This window comes from Monodelphis domestica, chromosome 7 (assembly GCF_027887165.1).
Source record: "Monodelphis domestica isolate mMonDom1 chromosome 7, mMonDom1.pri, whole genome shotgun sequence".
NCBI lineage: Eukaryota > Metazoa > Chordata > Mammalia > Didelphimorphia > Didelphidae > Monodelphis > Monodelphis domestica.
In genome coordinates this window covers 193,639,564-193,657,736 of record NC_077233.1, presented here as the reverse complement: position 1 = coordinate 193,657,736, position 18,173 = coordinate 193,639,564, and the positions used below count along the sequence as shown (strand labels likewise).

The 18,173-nt window shown below is 37.7% G+C and overlaps 1 protein-coding gene and 1 long non-coding RNA gene across 2 annotated transcripts in view; one reads left to right on the top strand and one right to left on the bottom strand.

Moving 5' to 3' along the window:
• Window positions 1-440: 440 nt before the first annotated feature.
• LOC100016172 (ubiquitin thioesterase OTUB1) lies at window positions 441-5,073 on the bottom strand. Its single transcript, XM_001365707.5, has 2 exons — window positions 3,709-5,073; window positions 441-853 (listed from the first exon to the last, which is right to left on the bottom strand). The coding sequence occupies exon 1, from the start codon at window positions 4,522-4,524 to the stop codon at window positions 3,709-3,711; it is 816 nt and encodes a 271-aa protein (XP_001365744.1). The 5' UTR covers window positions 4,525-5,073; the 3' UTR covers window positions 441-853.
• The window catches only part of LOC107649573 (uncharacterized), a 38,834-nt gene continuing 25,371 nt past the window's right edge, over window positions 4,711-18,173 (top strand). Inside the window, exons 1-3 of the long non-coding RNA XR_008913648.1 lie at window positions 4,711-5,275; window positions 6,684-6,836; window positions 15,967-16,174. This is a non-coding gene — a long non-coding RNA (uncharacterized LOC107649573). The remainder of the gene's footprint in view (window positions 5,276-6,683; window positions 6,837-15,966; window positions 16,175-18,173) is intronic.

The following is an 18,173-nucleotide window of genomic DNA, read 5'->3' as shown; positions in this document are numbered from 1 at the left end:
ACATTTTAAACCACATATAGGTCAGACTATTATTATTGTTCATGTATCAAATGTCTCCTCATAATAGTAATGCCCCCAAAGAAGTGGCCAATTCACAAAGAACAGGTTCTTGGTAGAGTTGAAGAGGAATATAGACTCTTTCTGGCACTAGAAAAGGATTTCTCTGTGACCAGCTCTGTAATACACGCTCCACTCTAAGTGGACAAATCAAAACAAATATCCAATGGGAAATTCTGGCCCCAGCAGTATAGACCCCATCCTTGTCCATCCCAGATATTTCATTCATATATGAGGAGGCAAACTGAAGGGGAATGAAACTGAGAGCATCATACAAATGAGCAATTATTTAAACCAGGAAATGTTTCCATAGGCCTTTGTCAATAATTTTATCTCTAGATTGAAAGGTACCTTAATAATGAATCCAAGAGGAAGTCCTGACTGCAGTGTATTCAATTCAATGAACATTTATTAAGTATCTACTGTGTGCCAGGCACTCTGCTAAGCTCAGATAAAAATGAAAACAAAAGCAGTGCCTGAAGAGAGCACACAAAAGGAAATTACAAAGGAAGAGGGTTGAGAGATACCCAAAGGTACCAGCTGTTGGAGGTTCCATGGAGTGGAAACTAAAAAGAACTTTTGATGGAAAATGGAGTTATTTGCAAAGGTCTGAGCCCTCTGAAAAGTAGGAGGTTATGGCTCCCACCCTAAGCCCTCCAATCAGAGGGGCAACTGGAGAGGTTGAGAAGGTGTGGAGCATCAAAAAACTGGGTCAATCTGAATGATGATGAGATTTCAGATGATCAACTTATCCTGGAGGAGGCATGATGTTCCATGGAGTGGAAGCTAAGCAGAACTGCATATAGAAAATGGAGAATTGATAATGATTGATATTTAGCAAAACATTTTGTTTTCTTTCTGAGATATCGCAAGTAGCACAAAATGCCCTTTGAGAAATGACATGAAATTTGTCTCAAAATATGGGACACCTGGAGGCCACTTTATATCATGTAAGAAGTGAGGGAAGAATTCACCTGAGTGGGACTGCTTGGCAAGGAGGCCTTTATAATCTCCTCCTATTTTAATTATTCTTAAAAGCAGTGCTAAGAAGCTTTCATTAAACTCTGTTATTTCAAGAGTTATTAGTAGAACCTCTTGATTTCAGCACCCTGAGACAAATCATTAGTTTTCCCACCTTAGTTGTGACTATGAAATCTATTGGTCCCAAAGTAGTGATCTGGCTGTGTCAAAATTAAGATGGACAAAACAATTCGTGGCAAAAAAAAGTCATATTATTTGACATCACAAATTAAAGCAATGTCTCCTACCTCTTGGTGATTAGTAACATTTTTCAGTTTCTCAAGTTTAGAATTTAGAATTATAAGAGACTTTAGAGATCATTCTAATCCAACCCCCCCCTTTTTTTTAATAAATGGGGACAGTGGAGCTCAGAGCAGTGCCATTACTTGATGAAGGTCATATAGCAATAAGAAACAGTCAGAATTTGAGTCTAGCTTGTTTGCCTTCAAATCCAGGATTCTTTTATCACTATACTACATTTCCTGTTCTTATACAAACATCATGAAAACCTAACCCCTCCATGAAGGAAAGAGAGTTTTATTTTGTTTCTTAAAGTTGCAAATTAGAATCATATTTCACTTAAGAGAGTTGGAAAGGTTTGGAAAACAGATCCATCAGTTGGATTGTCCCCCGCTGAGAATCTTAACTTCCCCTTAGCCTAGTCAGAGCGTGAAAAGAAATTAAAGCAGAAACAAACAAAAAAAATGTAATTTGGACCAGAGATTGCCAACATGTCTGAATTTATAGCCTTTGTTGTTTTGTGGCACATTCTCTCCTCCCAGAAGTGATGCATGGCATATGGTTGAGTTTTTTAAATTAAAGGCAATTAAAATTAATTTTGTCCTGAGAAGGGTTTTAGAGAACTTTTGGAAAAAATCCTACACTAAATGGAGACTCCCTGGGATATCTCAGAATCAGGGCTGGGAATCACTATTGTATTCTACTTGGAAAAGTTGCTTCTACAGCTCTTTGCTAATGATTTGAAGCATGTAATCACTGATCAAGAGGTTAGTTATGTAACCTAGGAGCATTGTTACTGGGTAGATTGCATCTCTACTATGGATAGCTAGGCATTCCCAGGACTACTCTTGGAATTTGATTTGTGTATGTATTTCTATGTCTTATAGGGTGGGGTCTATTCTAATAGAATATTGTAATGCTTTCCTCAAAGAATCCATGTTACCAAAATCTTTCTGGTCCTTTATCTGACCTTTGCAGGGTGGCAAAAATACTCAAATCATCTCTAGGTTTTCAGTGATTAGGATGCTATCTCCAATGATGTAAATCCATGACTGCCTTTCCTGTTTCGCCCTTGTCTATCTTCTTCAAAGAGATGGGGACTGCACCTATGCTTTCATTGATGTAGAGGGCTCCCAAATGATGACACTCTCTACCAATGCATATCAATACCTCCTCTGTCACTTAAGAGTCTTAGAGAGTTAGCTAAAATACTAAAGGGTGACTTGGTCAGTATTACACAGGTAGTACAATCAGAGGCAAGACTTGAACCTAGGTCTTCTTGGCTTCAAGGACAGTTGTCTATGCACAATGTCACATTGGTTCATGAAATCTTCTAGGGGCCTTGCCTGCTTTGTTCTGCCCAGGTGAGGAGACCATCATAGCACTGGGATGTCCATCAGTTATCCTTTACTGTCAAAACCTGAGCAGCCATGTTTTTGATCATGCATTTCTTTCATTATATCCTTTAAACTAGTTCTTCTTTGGAGTCCTTAATGTGCTATTTGTTACAGCTGGACTCATTTACTACATGCACCTCTCTATTTTTTTGAATCATACTGAATTTTAACTCATAGGATTATACCACAGCTCTTGAGCTGGAGGGACCTCTGTGGCCATCTAGCCCAACCCTTTCATCCTAGTGATGAGGAAACAGAGATTTAGGAAGTTTCAGAGATGTAGCAAACCTCAAAGATGGGCTTTGAACCCAGGTATTTCATTTTAATACCAATGCCCTTGTGCAGAAGGCTCTGGGTTATTTTCTGAACCCAACTTCCAGAGGGCAGTTCTTCAACCCTGAGTTTTCTAATGTCTATGGGTTTTTTTTTTTTTTTGAGAGGAATTCTTAACCCTCATTGCACTGGGGAAGCAAACTTACTCTTATATCCTATATGTAACACTCTCAGTTACCTCCTCAGCCTTCTTTGAAGGTGTTTCTTTAATAAAACAGGCAAGTTACTACTATGCTGCCGAAAGAAATGATGAGCGCACTAATTTTTACTCGGGATAATGAACAGCGAAATGAGGAGAGCAGAGAGAATGTCATAGACAGCTACAGGATTTATACTGGAAGAATAAATTTTTAATGTTACCTCCAGAGGGTGAACTGAAAGGTGGAAACAAAAAGACTTAATTTGTATGAATATGTTGGGCTCGGAGGGGGAAGGGGCTGGGACACTTGTGAATTTCTATTAATAAAATAAATAGAACACACAAGATCGGGTGACAAGGAGGGAGAAAGGAAGAGTGAAATACTACCATTTCAACCACAAAAACCTTCTGTACTTGTCTAACACCTGTACGCAATGGGGAGGGTGCATGGCGGGGAGGGATGAACTGGCTCTAGCTCCAATGGGCAGCGCGGCGGGGGCGGGGCCTGGGGAGCTGTCCCACCTATTTGTAAAGGATGTCGTAATGTCCAGGTCTGTACAGTAGATACACCTTGGGCTCGGAGCCCTCTGGGAAGACGTGGGAGTTGGTGGAGCGGCCCTCCGCGCGGTCCATGTACTCCACCTGGATGGAGATGCTGAGGGCCTGCGCTAGCGCGATGATGTGGATGTGGTCACTCTCCTTGGACATGGGCTCCACCTCCTGCTGACAAAACTCCTTGACCGTTCGTCCCCCCTCTATGAAGAACTCGAAGAACTCACTTTCACGTTGAAGGTAACCAGAGGTGAGCAGCCGAAGATATGCCACCAGGTAGTCTGAGATGTTCTGGTCGTTGAAGGCAGTCAAGAGTTCGTCCACTGATGTTTGCTTTTCAACTTGCTCGATCAGGTCCATGAGAGTGTTGTGGAAATCTTCAATGGCGAATTCAATGAAGCCCTGAGACACTAGGTCTTCTTTGCTCTTGGCAGAGATGGCTTTGAACCTCTGCAGCTCCTTGCTGTCTTCCAGAAGGGCCTCCAGGTAGGAGAACCCGAAGGCTCGGTAGAAGCAGTTGCCATCCGGCCTAGTCTTTCGGATGTAGGAATATTTTTTGTGTAGGTCCTTGATCTTCTCCTGGTAGATGTTGTCATCTCCCACATACTCCTTATAAAGCACAGACAACTCCAGGCGTTCAGATACCAGTGGATTCTGGAGAGCGATCTCTTGCTGAATTTGATCCTCCTGGGCCATAATGGCTCCATCATAGGCCAAACCGTTAACTTCTTCAGAGTCATTTCCCAGAGGCTCAGAGTTCTGCTGCTGAGGTTTCTCTGCCGCCATCTTTAAACAGTTCCTAGCGTCAGTGTTCTTTTCACTGAATTGTGCTGCCTCCCATTCAGAGAAGTTAGTGTTCTATGACTCTACAGCCACACAATACTGGTAGACACTATAAATGAGCCCAGAATTAAATACAAATGGAAAAGCAGACTGGATTACATATGGAAAATTAGAGAATTCCTTTAATGATTCCAAATCCAGCTTTTTATACTAGTATTCCAAAAGTAATATAATTTCTTCAAAAGTAATCTCTTAAATACACAGGTCCAATGAGATTACACCCCATTCAGAAATTGTCAGTGGTTCCCTAATGTCTATAGATAAAGGTCATGTACCTATTTGACATTTGTGAGTAAAAAAAAATTAAAGCTATCTTCAATCTACCTTTTTTCAGCCTTATTTTACACCCTTCCTCTTTAGGCATTATTATATCCAGTTAAACTAGACAATTACTTTCCTATCTTGTGTTTCCCTCTCATTTCTCTGATATTCCCATATTCTGTTTCCAATTCCTGGAATAAACTCTATCCCCCTACCCCCCACCCTCCCATTTCTGACAGTTGAAAGCCTCTTTCTTCAAGATTCTGATCAGATGCCTCCTCTATGAAGCCTTCCCTGATGCCCCTAACTGAAAGTGAGCTCTCTCTCTCAAATGTGTTTTCAGTACTTGGTTATGTATTTCCCTTTCCCTCAGCCAAGTTCTACCTGTGATATGAATAATATGTGTGCATGCTATATCTTCTCCTCCATAATTGTAAGTCCCCTAAAGACTGGAACTCAATTGTTTGTATGTTTTACATTTGTATTTCCATCATATGGACCAGTGTCTTGTACTTACCCAATGCTAAATGAAATTTAAGACTATTGCCAAGTCTCCTAGATGACTAGAATTGAGAAACTGCCCCAAAGGCAAATTGAGTCCTATATTAATTACAAGGATAAAATAGAAAGGTTATCTGCAAAAGGATGTGTGTGTGTGTGTGTGTGTGTGTGTGTGTGTGTGTGTATGTGTTGAAGGGGAGGGAAAGATGAGTTACTCTTGGGAAGCTTGATGTTGTACCCAGGAAAATGAAGAATCACTATATCTGTCTCAGAGGGCTGAGGGGGTGGCTGAGTGTGACATTATGGGATATAATAATATTTTGCTTACCTAGTGCCATGAGGATTGAGTGAGAATGCCTTTCATAAAAGCCCATAGACATTAGAAAGTTCAGTATTGGCATGAGCTGCCCTCTAAAAGTTGTGTTCAGAAAATAATCCAGAATATTCCAGTAGAAAATATTCATAAGAGCTATTTATGAAGTGAAAAATTACCATTGGCGGCTGAGCCCATTGGGAACAGCAGGCAGAATGATACTGGGGTAATTGCTTTGGATATGGGTTGAACCAGATTACCTCTTGGTTTATTTTCAACTCTTAAAACACTATAATTTTGTTGACTGGAGGCTTCTACTCACCTCCTCCTGTACACAAACAAGTAAGCTTTGAGGGAGAATTTGATGTCAAAAGAAATGTCTAGGTAAAATGCTATGAGGAATGTAAGAAGGGTTATTGCAGCAGAGTAGTCCTTGAAGGTGGACAGCAATTTTCTTTCAAGAATCAGAGGGAGTTGGAAGCTCAGAATTTTTGGATGAGGATTCAGATCAACAAAACTAAAGTTTACTAATATGCCAAATACTGCTTTGAGTGAAAGAGATACAAAGATGAAAAATAAAGCAGTCCTTTCCTTCAAGGAGCTTACAATCTAGTAAGGATAGGAATATATACAAATAGTATATATTTGATATCCTTGACAAGGATAAGGGATGTAAGGGTGCTTACAGACCTGTCAGAAATATAAGAAAATCTACAGAAATCCTAAAGTGTAGCCATACTGTCATATTCCTAGCTATAAGGTTAGACATGTAGGGAAGAGTATTATAATATATGTTGTTAACATACATAGAGTATATATTGTTAACTTCTGATGCTTACTGCATGTATCATATATGTTATAAATTATCATATAAACATTGTTTTTGCAACAATGATGTAGGTAGTAGAAATGAAGTTTTGTTGTTCAGTCATTTCAGTCATATTCATTCTTTGTAATTGCCATTTGAGGTTTTTTTGGTGAAAATACTGGAGTGATTTGCCATTTCTTTCTCCATCTCATTTTACAGTTGAAGAAACTGATGCAAACATGGTAAAATGATTTGCCCAGGGTCACACAGCTAGTAAGTGTATAAGACTGGAATTGAACTTAGGAAGATGACTCTTCTTGATTCAAGATCTAGCATTCTATCCACTCTGCTGCCTAATTATGCACACATGAGGTAGGTAGTACACATATTATTATCTCCATTGTCTTGTAAGGAATTATTAAATGTTTGACTAAAATATATGAAAATTATAAATAACATGATGGTCACTGATTTAAAATATTATAGCTCAAGTCAAAATGACTGTCAATAGTTTTTATTTACAAAATAGATGGAGAGAGTGAAAGTTGAGAAATACAACAAGAGAGTAGAGAAGATATTTAGTCTATCACACTAAATATTGCTCCAGTGCTCAACTCAGCCCAGCATGACTTGTTAACCCTCAACTAGAATTAATTTCTCTCCAGAAGTCAGGAAAGGAAAGTCAGCTATTCACTAACCCAAGTTAGCTCCAAGAGGTAGTTTGAGCTGAAGACAATGACCTGTTGAGGATGGCTATTGAAGCCAACTTCTAGCCCCAGAAATTCAGGACTTTTATAGTGACTTCTTGTCCCTTTCCCTCTTCACAGGAGCCAATCACAGCTTTCAAATTGTCTAGCACTGCCCAGGCAGGTCAGCGTCTTGCAGCATCCACTTCTCATCCTCTGGAAGTGTAAACTCTTATCAAAATGATTCACAATTTCCTGACTAATTGAGTTGTTACCTACTTTAGCAAATGACTTGTGAGCATTCTTAAAGAAAGTTTGGTGAGGTACTAAGTAGGGGTACTAAAAGAAAGTTGGCTTCCCACTTCACAGTCTGGTGAGGTACTAAGTGGGGGTACTTAAGTTAGTGTTAACCAAGTGTTAACTCAAAATAGACAAAGAGAATAAAGAATTACCTTTCACAGTCTAGAAGAGAAAATTGAGGGTCAGAGAAGTTAAATGCCTTACTTGTGAAATACAGAAAAGTTGGGACTCAAAAAAATCAGCCTTGGCTTTTGATCCTGGGTATTTTGAAGAGCAAGACATTTTCTCTCTCTAAGCTTCAATTTCCTCATCTATAAAGTGAGAATTAGACTTCATGAACTTTAAGATCCTTTCTAGTTTTAAATCTATGATTCTATCATCTTCCCTATGGATTATTGACTTTGTGAGTCTGTACCAGTTTAGTTTCATCTCAAATTCGTATTATGTGCTGCTCTTTGAATGGGTTGGCTCCTCAGGGAAGTAACATTAGATAGGGCCTAGAGCAGGGATTCTCAACTTTTTCTGTTGATTTGGACCCCTTTTGGCCAATTGGCAAAGCCTATGGATCCCATCTCAGAATCACGTTTTTAAATGCATAAATTAGAATACATAGGATTAGAAAGGGAATAATGCTAGTTATATATATATATATATATATATATATATATACATATATATAAATGAACATTTTCATAGACTCTCCAGGTTAAGAATAAAAATCCTTGCAGAGGAACTGAGCATGAACTCTTGGAAAATTGGGTTCTTTCCAAAGTGACAGAGATTTAAGATAGGGGCAAAGTCCTAGGTGAAGAGGTGAAGAGGTACACCTAGGTACACCGAGAACCAAAATATCAGGGTTCTGAAAATAAAAGTATAGGAGTGTGTCTTTGGGTAGCCAGGGAGAAAGAGACTGAGAGTCAGAGTAATGGTGAAGATGCTGTAAATCCACATTATAATATGGTATTGGAGTAAGTCCTGAATAACCAACCCCACAGATCAGTCATTGGGTGGGATCATAACAGCAAGGCGATGTAATGACCATCAAAGAAGGTTTGTATTGAAGTTTCAAGGGAAATTTTCTCATTTCTCAGTTCTCTGCCCTTTCTCGTGTCTCATTTTTTTTTTAATTTTCTGGCTTACTTCCCTTTAATACCTATTATAGTCCTGGCCTACTTTTTGCTTCTGCTTGGTGCAGTGGAGAGAATATTGGACTTGGAGTTAAGGAGCTGTAGGTGACCTTGAATAAGTCCCTTCTCTTAGACCTCAGATACTTGAGTCAGATCTGGAAAGCTTTGACAGGTCCAATAAATCTGGAAAGGGCTGAATATGGAACACTTTATTAATGCCCTTTATTTTTGCATCACAGTCATTTTTAGGTCTACCTCTCCCCATCCCCAGTCTTCTCTATCTTGAACCCTCTGTAGTGATAAAAAATTATTCATTTTGGGCATGCAGGGAAACTAAGTCCTCTGTGTAACTTGTTGATATCAAGAGACACAGCTGGGCTTTGTCTAGCATATCTGATAAACCCATTCTTGCTAAAGGGCCAGAGAGAGAAGGTTTAAAGAACTATTTTCAAGTAATATAAGTACATTTTAACAACAGCCCTCTTGAGATATTGTTCTCCACTTTTGTTGTCTACTCCATCAGTGATTCTAATCATGGGAATTTCTGGCCAGTGGATATAATGGTTAGGTAGTCTGTTCCAGGGAGGTCTTATTCACTGTTCTTCACATCCTACTGCATAGACGTGCCATTTATGAGTCTAGATATCCCCAAGTCATTATTAGGGGTCAAATGAATTTCATTCTTTATAAATATACCCCCAATGGAAAACTGGTCACAGAATATATCTCAAGCCTTAACGAGGACTCGTTTCATTTTTATAGTTGGGGAGTACAGTGGAAGTTCCATCTGGTAACTTCTGGAATAATTCAATGATTCCCTACTGTTCTCCTCTCCCCATGAGCCCTGGGTCTCCTGTCCCCTTAGGCTCAGTCTCACCAGTCCTGAGAACAGGAGGGAAGTGGGTGTATAACACCTGGTGAATACATTTTCACTCACAGATAATTGTTTCCATGTTGGTTTTTCATAATTAGCTAAACAGGCTGGAGTTAAGTTTCATGTGTGATAACGTGAGTGGGAATCCTGCCAAAAGATGAAGGGTGGATGAGGAAGTCATCAAGTTTGTAAAAAAAACCCTAAAAAAACCAAACCCCAACAATTTCTCTCCCTGGCTTTTGTTGACTATTTAGTTACTAGAAACTATAACTGTGCCAGCATTTATTTACTTACTTAGTTAAAGGATGGAGGAAAAGTGAATTTATTTTCACAAATCCTGCACAATCTTAGTTGAGGTTCTCACACATCCCTACATGTTTCACTACCGAGTATACATGTAAAAATAGAAATAGCAATGCCAACAGATTGCATTGGTGTTTCCATAATTTGAAAATTACATCTGCAGATGTGTCTGATCTTCAAGAAAAAAATAGAGGCTCAAATAAAAGAATTTGGAAAAATAAATAAATGGGAAGGATGGTGATTGCAGCCCAAAACTTGAACTATAATGGTCAATATTATATTTTTTGGGAGGAGAGAGTGAGGGTGAGAGTGAGTGAGAGAGAGAGAGAGAGAGAGAGAGAGAGAGAGAGAGAGAGAGAGAGAGCGCAAGCACTCATTCTTTTCATTATACCAAAGCAGCTTCTCTAGGATAGAAGGTGGATGTACACGGTTTTTATTTTTATTGTCCTAATTTTTGCAACAAGTTATATGAGTTCAAGTGAAACTTCACAGATTTATGGGTTATATAGTCATATTGCCCACACTTTTGTCTAGGAAAATGCTACTTCTCATGAGTACACCATTGGTGTTCTCATCTATTGAAATACAATTCAATCCACCTAACTATATGCAAAGCCCTATTGTAAGTGCTTGACTTTTTTTCTTTCCCATTTGAATTAGGTGCTTGACTTTTAAAAAGAGAAAAGGAAAATAGTCCCTGCCCTCAAAAAACATTCTTCTGTGATGGGAGGTGCTTTAGCATGTAAATAACAATTTTGACATTTAATTATTGACCTCTTCCATTTTTGTGGATTTCTAAAAAAAAATCTTTTGGAAAATTGGAATGAACAAATTCTTTTGTGTAGAACAAATAATGCTCATGATGTTGTTAGTACTTTTGTTATGGAACATTGGGCACGTGATGATTGATAATATCATCTCACCACAATTTACAAATCACATCAAATCTTAATAAGGTAAATACCGCCTGTGTATGTTAACATTACAATTTCCTAGGATTCCTTGGCATTCTGCGGAGCAAGACAAATTCTAAATCCTTTATTTTTAAGGCCTTTGATGAAATGGGCCCCTGAGACTAAAGGAATTGACTAATAACCTTTGAATAACACATGTTCTCTCTACCTGCTGGTTTTCTTTATGTCTTATCTAGGAGAAGTGGAAGGAATGGTGTATTTCTGTTTGTTAAGAGAGGCACCATGATGCAGTGCAGTGGTGTCAAACTTAAGGAAAAATGAGATCACTAAACTGTACCTAAGGATTCCTGTGGGGGCATATTGCCTTAGAAAAACACATATTTTTTAATTTTTATTTATTTTGTTCAGTATTTCCTATTTACATTTTAATCTGGTTCTGGTGTACTTGGGTATGTTGTGGCAGAGTGTATAGAAAGGGAACTCATTTCAGAATTGGGAAGACATGGGTTCAAATCCAATGTTTGATACCAAGATCACTTGAGCTTTCAGTATCCCAAGGAGGTCTTAAAGACTAAATGGTAATCTAGTTAGTCCACAAAGCATTTAGGAGCTTGCAGTGTGTGTACACAGTAAGAGCAATATTGTAGAATGATCAAATGTGATACTTAGTTACTCTCAGCAATACAATGATCCAGGACAACTCTGAGAGACTTGTGACAAAGAATGCCATCCATTTCCAGAGAAAGAACTGTTGGGAGTCAGAATGTGGGTGAAACCATTTTCTTTTTCACTTGTTTATTTAGGTTTATGTTTGGGGGGTTTGGTTTTATAAGATTATTCACAAAAATGAACAATATAGAAATTAAAAAAATACTTAAAAAAACCTTATAATGTGTTAAGTGCTGGGATACGAGGAAAGCCCCAACTACAAAGAGTTTCTGTTCTGATAGGCAGATAGCATGCATATAACTTCATACTTTTATCCTTTATCTATTCTCTCTTTCATAGATAAATGGCTTGAAAAAGTCATGTATTCATTTTTCTCCACTTCTTTACTTCTTTATATTTTATTTCTCAATTCTTGCTGTCTGTCCTCCATCCCTCCTTCTCAACTAAAACTGTTCTCTTTAAGGTTATCAATGCCAATGTTTTTGGGTTGTGTTTTTGTGACCACATTTGGGGATTTCTTGCCAAAGATACTCGGGTGGTTTGCTATTTTCTCCTCTAATTCTACATCTATAGATGGAGAAACTCAGCCAAATAAGTTTAAGGGTCTTTCTCAGGATCATACAGAGGCCAAGTGTCTGAGGCAAGATTTGAACTCAGGAAGAAGAGTCTTCCCAACTCCTCCTGGATATTTTCTCTTCAGAAGCAGCAATGTGGAGAAGTGGATAAAGTACTGAATATGGAGTCATGAAGGCTTGAATTCAAATCTTGCCTCACACACTTACTGCCTGGGCAAGTCATAACATGGGTATAACAATGGGTATGATGACGGGATTGTTGGGAGGATTAAATGAGATAACAATTTTAAAGCTCTTTGTCAACTTTAAGGCATCATATAAATGCTAGCTACTTTTATTCCATGAAACTGGCTTCTATCATTTTTCTATCTCTTTGATCATACCTTCTCAGTCTCTTTTTATGGATCCATGAGTATTCCTCTAAGCTTTTGCTTTGGGACTTTTCTATCCTTTCTCTATATTTTTTCTTTTGGTGATTTCACTAACTCATGTTTTCAATTTTCATTTCTATACAGATGACTTCCAAATCTACATATCTAACTCTCATGTCTTCTCTGGATTCCAGTCTTGAAGCACCAAGTGACTTCTAGATGTCTTAATTTGGATGACCCATAAGCCTCTCAAAATCAACATGTAGAAAATGAAGTGCATTATATTTTCACCTAAACCCATCTTATGTATTTAGTGCCTATATGTACAAGGTAGTATTCTAGTATCTCTTACTAGTATCCCAGTACATATGGGGAAGAAAAGGTAAGATAAGTTGATCCCTCAAGGAGTTCACATTCTTCTGAGGTAGTAAAGTAACTGTGTATAAAAATAAATTTAATAAAAGGAGTCAGAAGGTACTAAACACATTTGGGGACCAGGCAAAATTCTATGGAGAATAGAGCAGCTGAAATATGTCTTGAAGAAAGACAACGATTCTGAGAAGTAGGGGTGGGTATGCTTGAAGCAGGACATAAAGTAGGGAGCTATGTTAGGGAGCGAGGCGGTTTGTTGGAATGTAGATTTTTTGAAGGAGAGGAGTATAAAATAAGACTAGAGAGGTAGCTGGATTGTGGAATATATCTAAGTGCACTTCTTCCTGTTGAGGGCAATGCCATTCTTCCAGTCAACCATGTTTGTTATTTTGGAGTAATCCACAAATCTTCCTTATCCTTCTTTCCTCAACCCAGCCTCTACCTCCCTAATCTAATCAGTTGCTAAGTTTTGTCAATTTTTCATTCACAACATCTTTTGTATCCATTTATTCCACTTACATGGCCACTAAGTTGGTTCAGAATCTTGTTGACACTCTTCTGGATTATTAATACAGCCTCAGGTTCATCTCCTTGCTTCTAGCACTTCCCTATCTGTTCTATCCTCCATGTAGAAGATAAAAAATGAGGAGAGGAAAGGGTTTTCCAGAACAATCAGCAAAAATACCTGGAGTCAGGAAACGTAATGATTTGTGAGAAGAACAATATGGAGGTCAGTGTCGCTGGATCATAGAGTATGTGGAGGGGAGTAAGATGCTGAAAGTGTACTACTAAAAGGCCAAATGATAGACTTTAAAAACCAAATCGACTAATTTATGTTGGATTCTTGTGATTGTATGGAGTCATACCAGGGTGTTAGCAATGTGAGAATAGAGAAGAGGGCTCTTATGAAAGATGTCATGAAGTAAAAAAACAGGAGTTGGCAACTGATTGAATATGAGGGGAGTAAGAAATAGTGACTTTACAAAACAGTTCATTAATAGGATTCTCTAAACAGCTGCTATCTTGTCCATTTCAACTCTAATTTGATTAAAAACAATCAGGTGGGGTCACAACTTTTTAGAATAATAAATAAATAAATAAAGTTACAGTTTAAGAAATTGTAGTAGCAATAATCTAAAGATGGACAACATTGAGTAGTGATATTTTATTGCCTGACAATTTGCATATCATCACCTATAAAGCTTTATGCTGTGACTTTATTCTCTCCTTTTGGCTCTTGGCTTGCATCCAATGACATTTTCCTCATAGACTTCACCTCTTTTATTGAGTTGAAAGCATTTGTTCCTTCCACTTTGTTATAGTATTTTCCTTGGCATAATTTCAAACCTCTTACAGGAGGGACACAGCTTGGGCAGAGCCATATGCAAAATATTAATCCTTGTATTTAATCACTAAAGCAGATTCCTTCCATTAATAACATGAGCCATAAATATTTTCCAAAAGACTAAGACCTAGTTAAATAGATAGATAGCACACACATATATAATACCTTAAGGTTTACAAAGCACTTAACTTTGCAAGGTCAGAAATGCAAATATTACTTAAAATGAGTGGAACCAAAGCTTAGAAAGTGTAGTTGATTTATCTAAGATCACACAAGTAAGTGCCAGAGCTCAGTGTTGAATTTATATCCTTTAAGTCATAAGCTAGTGCTCTTTTCACTAGATCAGTAGATAAATGATTCTCTCTTTCTGTCTCTCACTCCTGTCTCTGTCGCTCCATCCTCCCACCTTACCCTTCTGCAATTGTCCCCTCCCTCTCTATATATCTTTCTATCTCTGCCACAATGACTGCCATTCTGTAATTAACTTGCTTTTCCCAGTAAGATGCTGGTATCAAGAAATCTTGTGAATTTGCTAGCACTTTTAGAATCCCCTTCACCTTCATCATAATCCATTGAGTAGTATCTTAGCTTTTACATACGGAACTGTAGTGAAGGGGAACTCTACCTCTGGAGGATTCCCATGAGACTTTTGGTTAGCTTTAGGTAAATAGTTTTGACAGCATTTCCTGATCTTTCTTTTGAGTAGCTCCATCACTCCAGTTATTCTAATTGGACTTGTTCTTGATGAAGCCATCATGTTTGTATGTGTGTATGTGTGTGTGCGCGCGCGTGCGCGCGCGCGCACACACACATGCGCACGCACCCGTGTGGTTGTTTCCTTTTCTAGATTTTCATTATCTTTTTAGTAATAATACATTTTTAAATTTCATTAGGAATTGATACCAGGCTCATTGACTAGTAATTTGTACACAACAATCCCTTCCCTTTGGTGAAAATTAGGGCAATATTTACCCCTTTCCTGTTTTGTGGTACTTCTTATTGTTGGAAGTAAGTAGAGGGACTCTGTCTTCATCAGATTCAGATGACTGGGGAGGAGGGTAGAATAATTTTGTATTAGAGTTGGAAGGGAATTTAGAGGCTATCAGGTCTTCCTCTTTCTTTTGTAAATGAGGAAAATAAGGCTTAGAGAGGTTAAATTATTTACCTAAAGTGACTCAGCAATTTATCTAGATTTTTTCAGAGTTTTTTTGTCTTGTCTTTCTCATAGTATGTTCACAATCTTTCCCAGTTTTGTATCATCTGCATATTTAATAAACATGACATAGATAACTTTATCTGCAATATTAATAAAAACTGGAAATGGTTCAGGGCCAAACTCAGATTCCAAATGCTCTCCCTTATGTTTTCCTGTATGGTTCCTGATTTCTTCAAAAGTGCCTATTCAATGTACCAAGCTGTTCTGCCTCCCTTTAATCTATTGTTCATCCACAAAATAAGGGTACTTATAGTACCTACCCCAGAGTTGTTGTGAGGGTAAAAATTGACAATATTTTTAAAGTTCTTCTCAAATCTTAAAAATGATTATTTTTATTCTTATTCTAGAATCACATTCCAGTCATGGACATTATTCCACAGAATCTCAGAAATATATGTGAAATCAGATTTGCCTTTAATTAATATGTCTACTTGATCTTGCTTATTGTTAGCATTTGTCACAATGCCTGGCACATAGTAGGAAATTAATAAATAATTGTTGATTGATTGTGACCATTCTTTGTCTCTATCTATGCAGACACCTGAAGTTTCTATTACTGGTCTTTTTTTTTGGATTTTGGTGTCTCATGAACTTCAGAGTGATTTTAATGATATTCAATTCAAGGAACATTTATTATGTACCTTTTTTTGTACATATGTAGTGAGCTAGCTGCTAGGGATACATTGGGGCTTCACTTTTTGATGATAACTAATTAATTGTAGAGATTTTCCCATTTCATTTGCTTTTCAGATCGAAGAATCTGAAGACTTCTCCTGGTGGAATGGCATGATGAGAACAATTTGTACTGATGGGCAGGAAGGTGGCTGAAACAGATGCTTGGAGCTTTTAGAATTTGGTCAGACATCAAAGATATCTAAGTCTTCCATTGTGTTCTAGGCCATTGCCAGTCATTCTGGCTTTCGTTTTGCACTGGACTTTGATGATTCTGGAAGAAAGAGTGAGTTTGAAGACTTCTTGCAACTCTAAAATCCAATTTACATATAAATCAAGGTATCACCATGTGATGGAATTTATCCTTTTTGAAAGGAATGATAAATGATTTCCAAGACTCCAGGCAGACATGTTTTTAATGGCTCTTGTTAGGAATACTCCTTCCTTTATCAGAGCCATTCTTGAGAATTCTAAACCTCATTCCTATATACTGCCTTTCTGATCAGATGACTTGTCACATCCCTTTATCCATAAGATGAGGCTAAGAATGCCTATCATTTCTAACTTATATGATTTCTTTGGGGATCAAATAATATTACATGTATATATATATAGATATACAAATGTACACATATATGTAATGCTTTGTCAATTTAATAATGACATCTATATGTCAGTTATTATTTATTTGTTTGACATTTCTTGAACACTCTCTAGCATTTAATGCTGTTGAATCCATTCTCCTGGATACTTTCTTTTAATTGAGTTGTCATGAGGCACTGCTATAATGGCTCTTCTCCTACTTCTTTGGCTACTCCTTCTCAGACTCCTTTGAATGACCATTTCATCCATTTCTCATATCCTAAGAAGAGGTATTTCCCTTGAAACTGTGAATTTGGTCTGTCATTTTTCTTCTCTCTCTACACTCTAACTTTTGGTGATTTCTTTAGCTATTTCTTCCTTCCCCTCCTCCCAGAAATATACAAATTAGTTTCTGAGATTTTGGAAGATACATGAATTTTTCAGTACACATAATCTGTCTGTCTAGTGCATCAAGAATCTCCAAAAGGTAAACTTATCAGTAGTCTCATAAAAGGACATATACCTTATCAGAGCTTCATTTAAGAACTTTAAATTCAAATAAAATTCTTGAGTTTCTTAGTTCAGTTAGGTGATATGGGAGATACAAAAATTGGGAAGTTAAAACTAACTGAACAGAATGGAATACTAAATTTCATGTCACCCACAATAGTCTTTGGAGGAAGTTCAGAGGAAAGGGAGATTAATGAGTACTGGAGTTATCAGGAACAAATTGATGGAGGAATACAGTCTTAATCTGAGCCTCAAAAGGTAGAATGGGTGTTAATTGTTCCCTGTTGGGAGCATGAAGATCAAGGTATTCTGTTATTCCATTATTTTGTTCAGTCCTTCATTTAATAAGTCTTTCTTAATTGGCTTCTAGGTACTGTTTTAGGAATTGAATCCTAGGTGGTAGGAGTACAAAGACTCAAAAACATTCCTATTCTCTGCATGTAATTGAAACCATGGAAGCTGAACATATCAATAAAAGATAGAGTGTAGAGGGAGAAATTAAGTGAGTCTAGGAGAAAGCTTTGGGAATTGCCACATTTAGGGGGTAGGTTATAGATGATAATTGTGCAAAGGAAACAGAAGAGTGACCATAGAGGAAGGAGGAGAAACAGGTATATCATCAAAAGGTATATAGAATTTCCAACATTGACCGATACTGGAGAAAAGTCACTAGGTTTTTATTTGCTCTCTGTGTGCACTTGAGTAATTTGCTTGTTCTCTCTGGTATGCAGCTTCCTTGTGTGTAAAATAAAGCAGTTGTACTAGATAGCCTTTAAGATCCCTCTAATCTCTCTAGACCTGTGATCCCATGACAATAAAACTTTGGAAAAAGTCATTTCATTTAAGTGATTGGGTCAGAAAGTAACTTGAAGTGAATTAAGAAGTGAGTGAGAGGAGACCAAGTGTAGGCAATAACTATAGCTTTGTTTGTTTGTTTGTTTGTTTGTTTTTGTTTTGGTAGAAACTTGCCTAAGAAGAGGAAAGGTGGAAAATGAAAGTTTGAGGAGATGGGAGATGCAAGTGATTTTTATTTTTTTACTGATGAGGAAGACTTGGGCATATGTGGAGGTAGTAGGGGAAAAGCCAAGAATTTAATAGGGATTCAAGATTAGAAGGCTAAAGGAAAGGTATTTGAGGTTGTGCTCAGGAGATTTAGGGGGCACAGTTATATACAATTTGAGAATTTAGCCTCA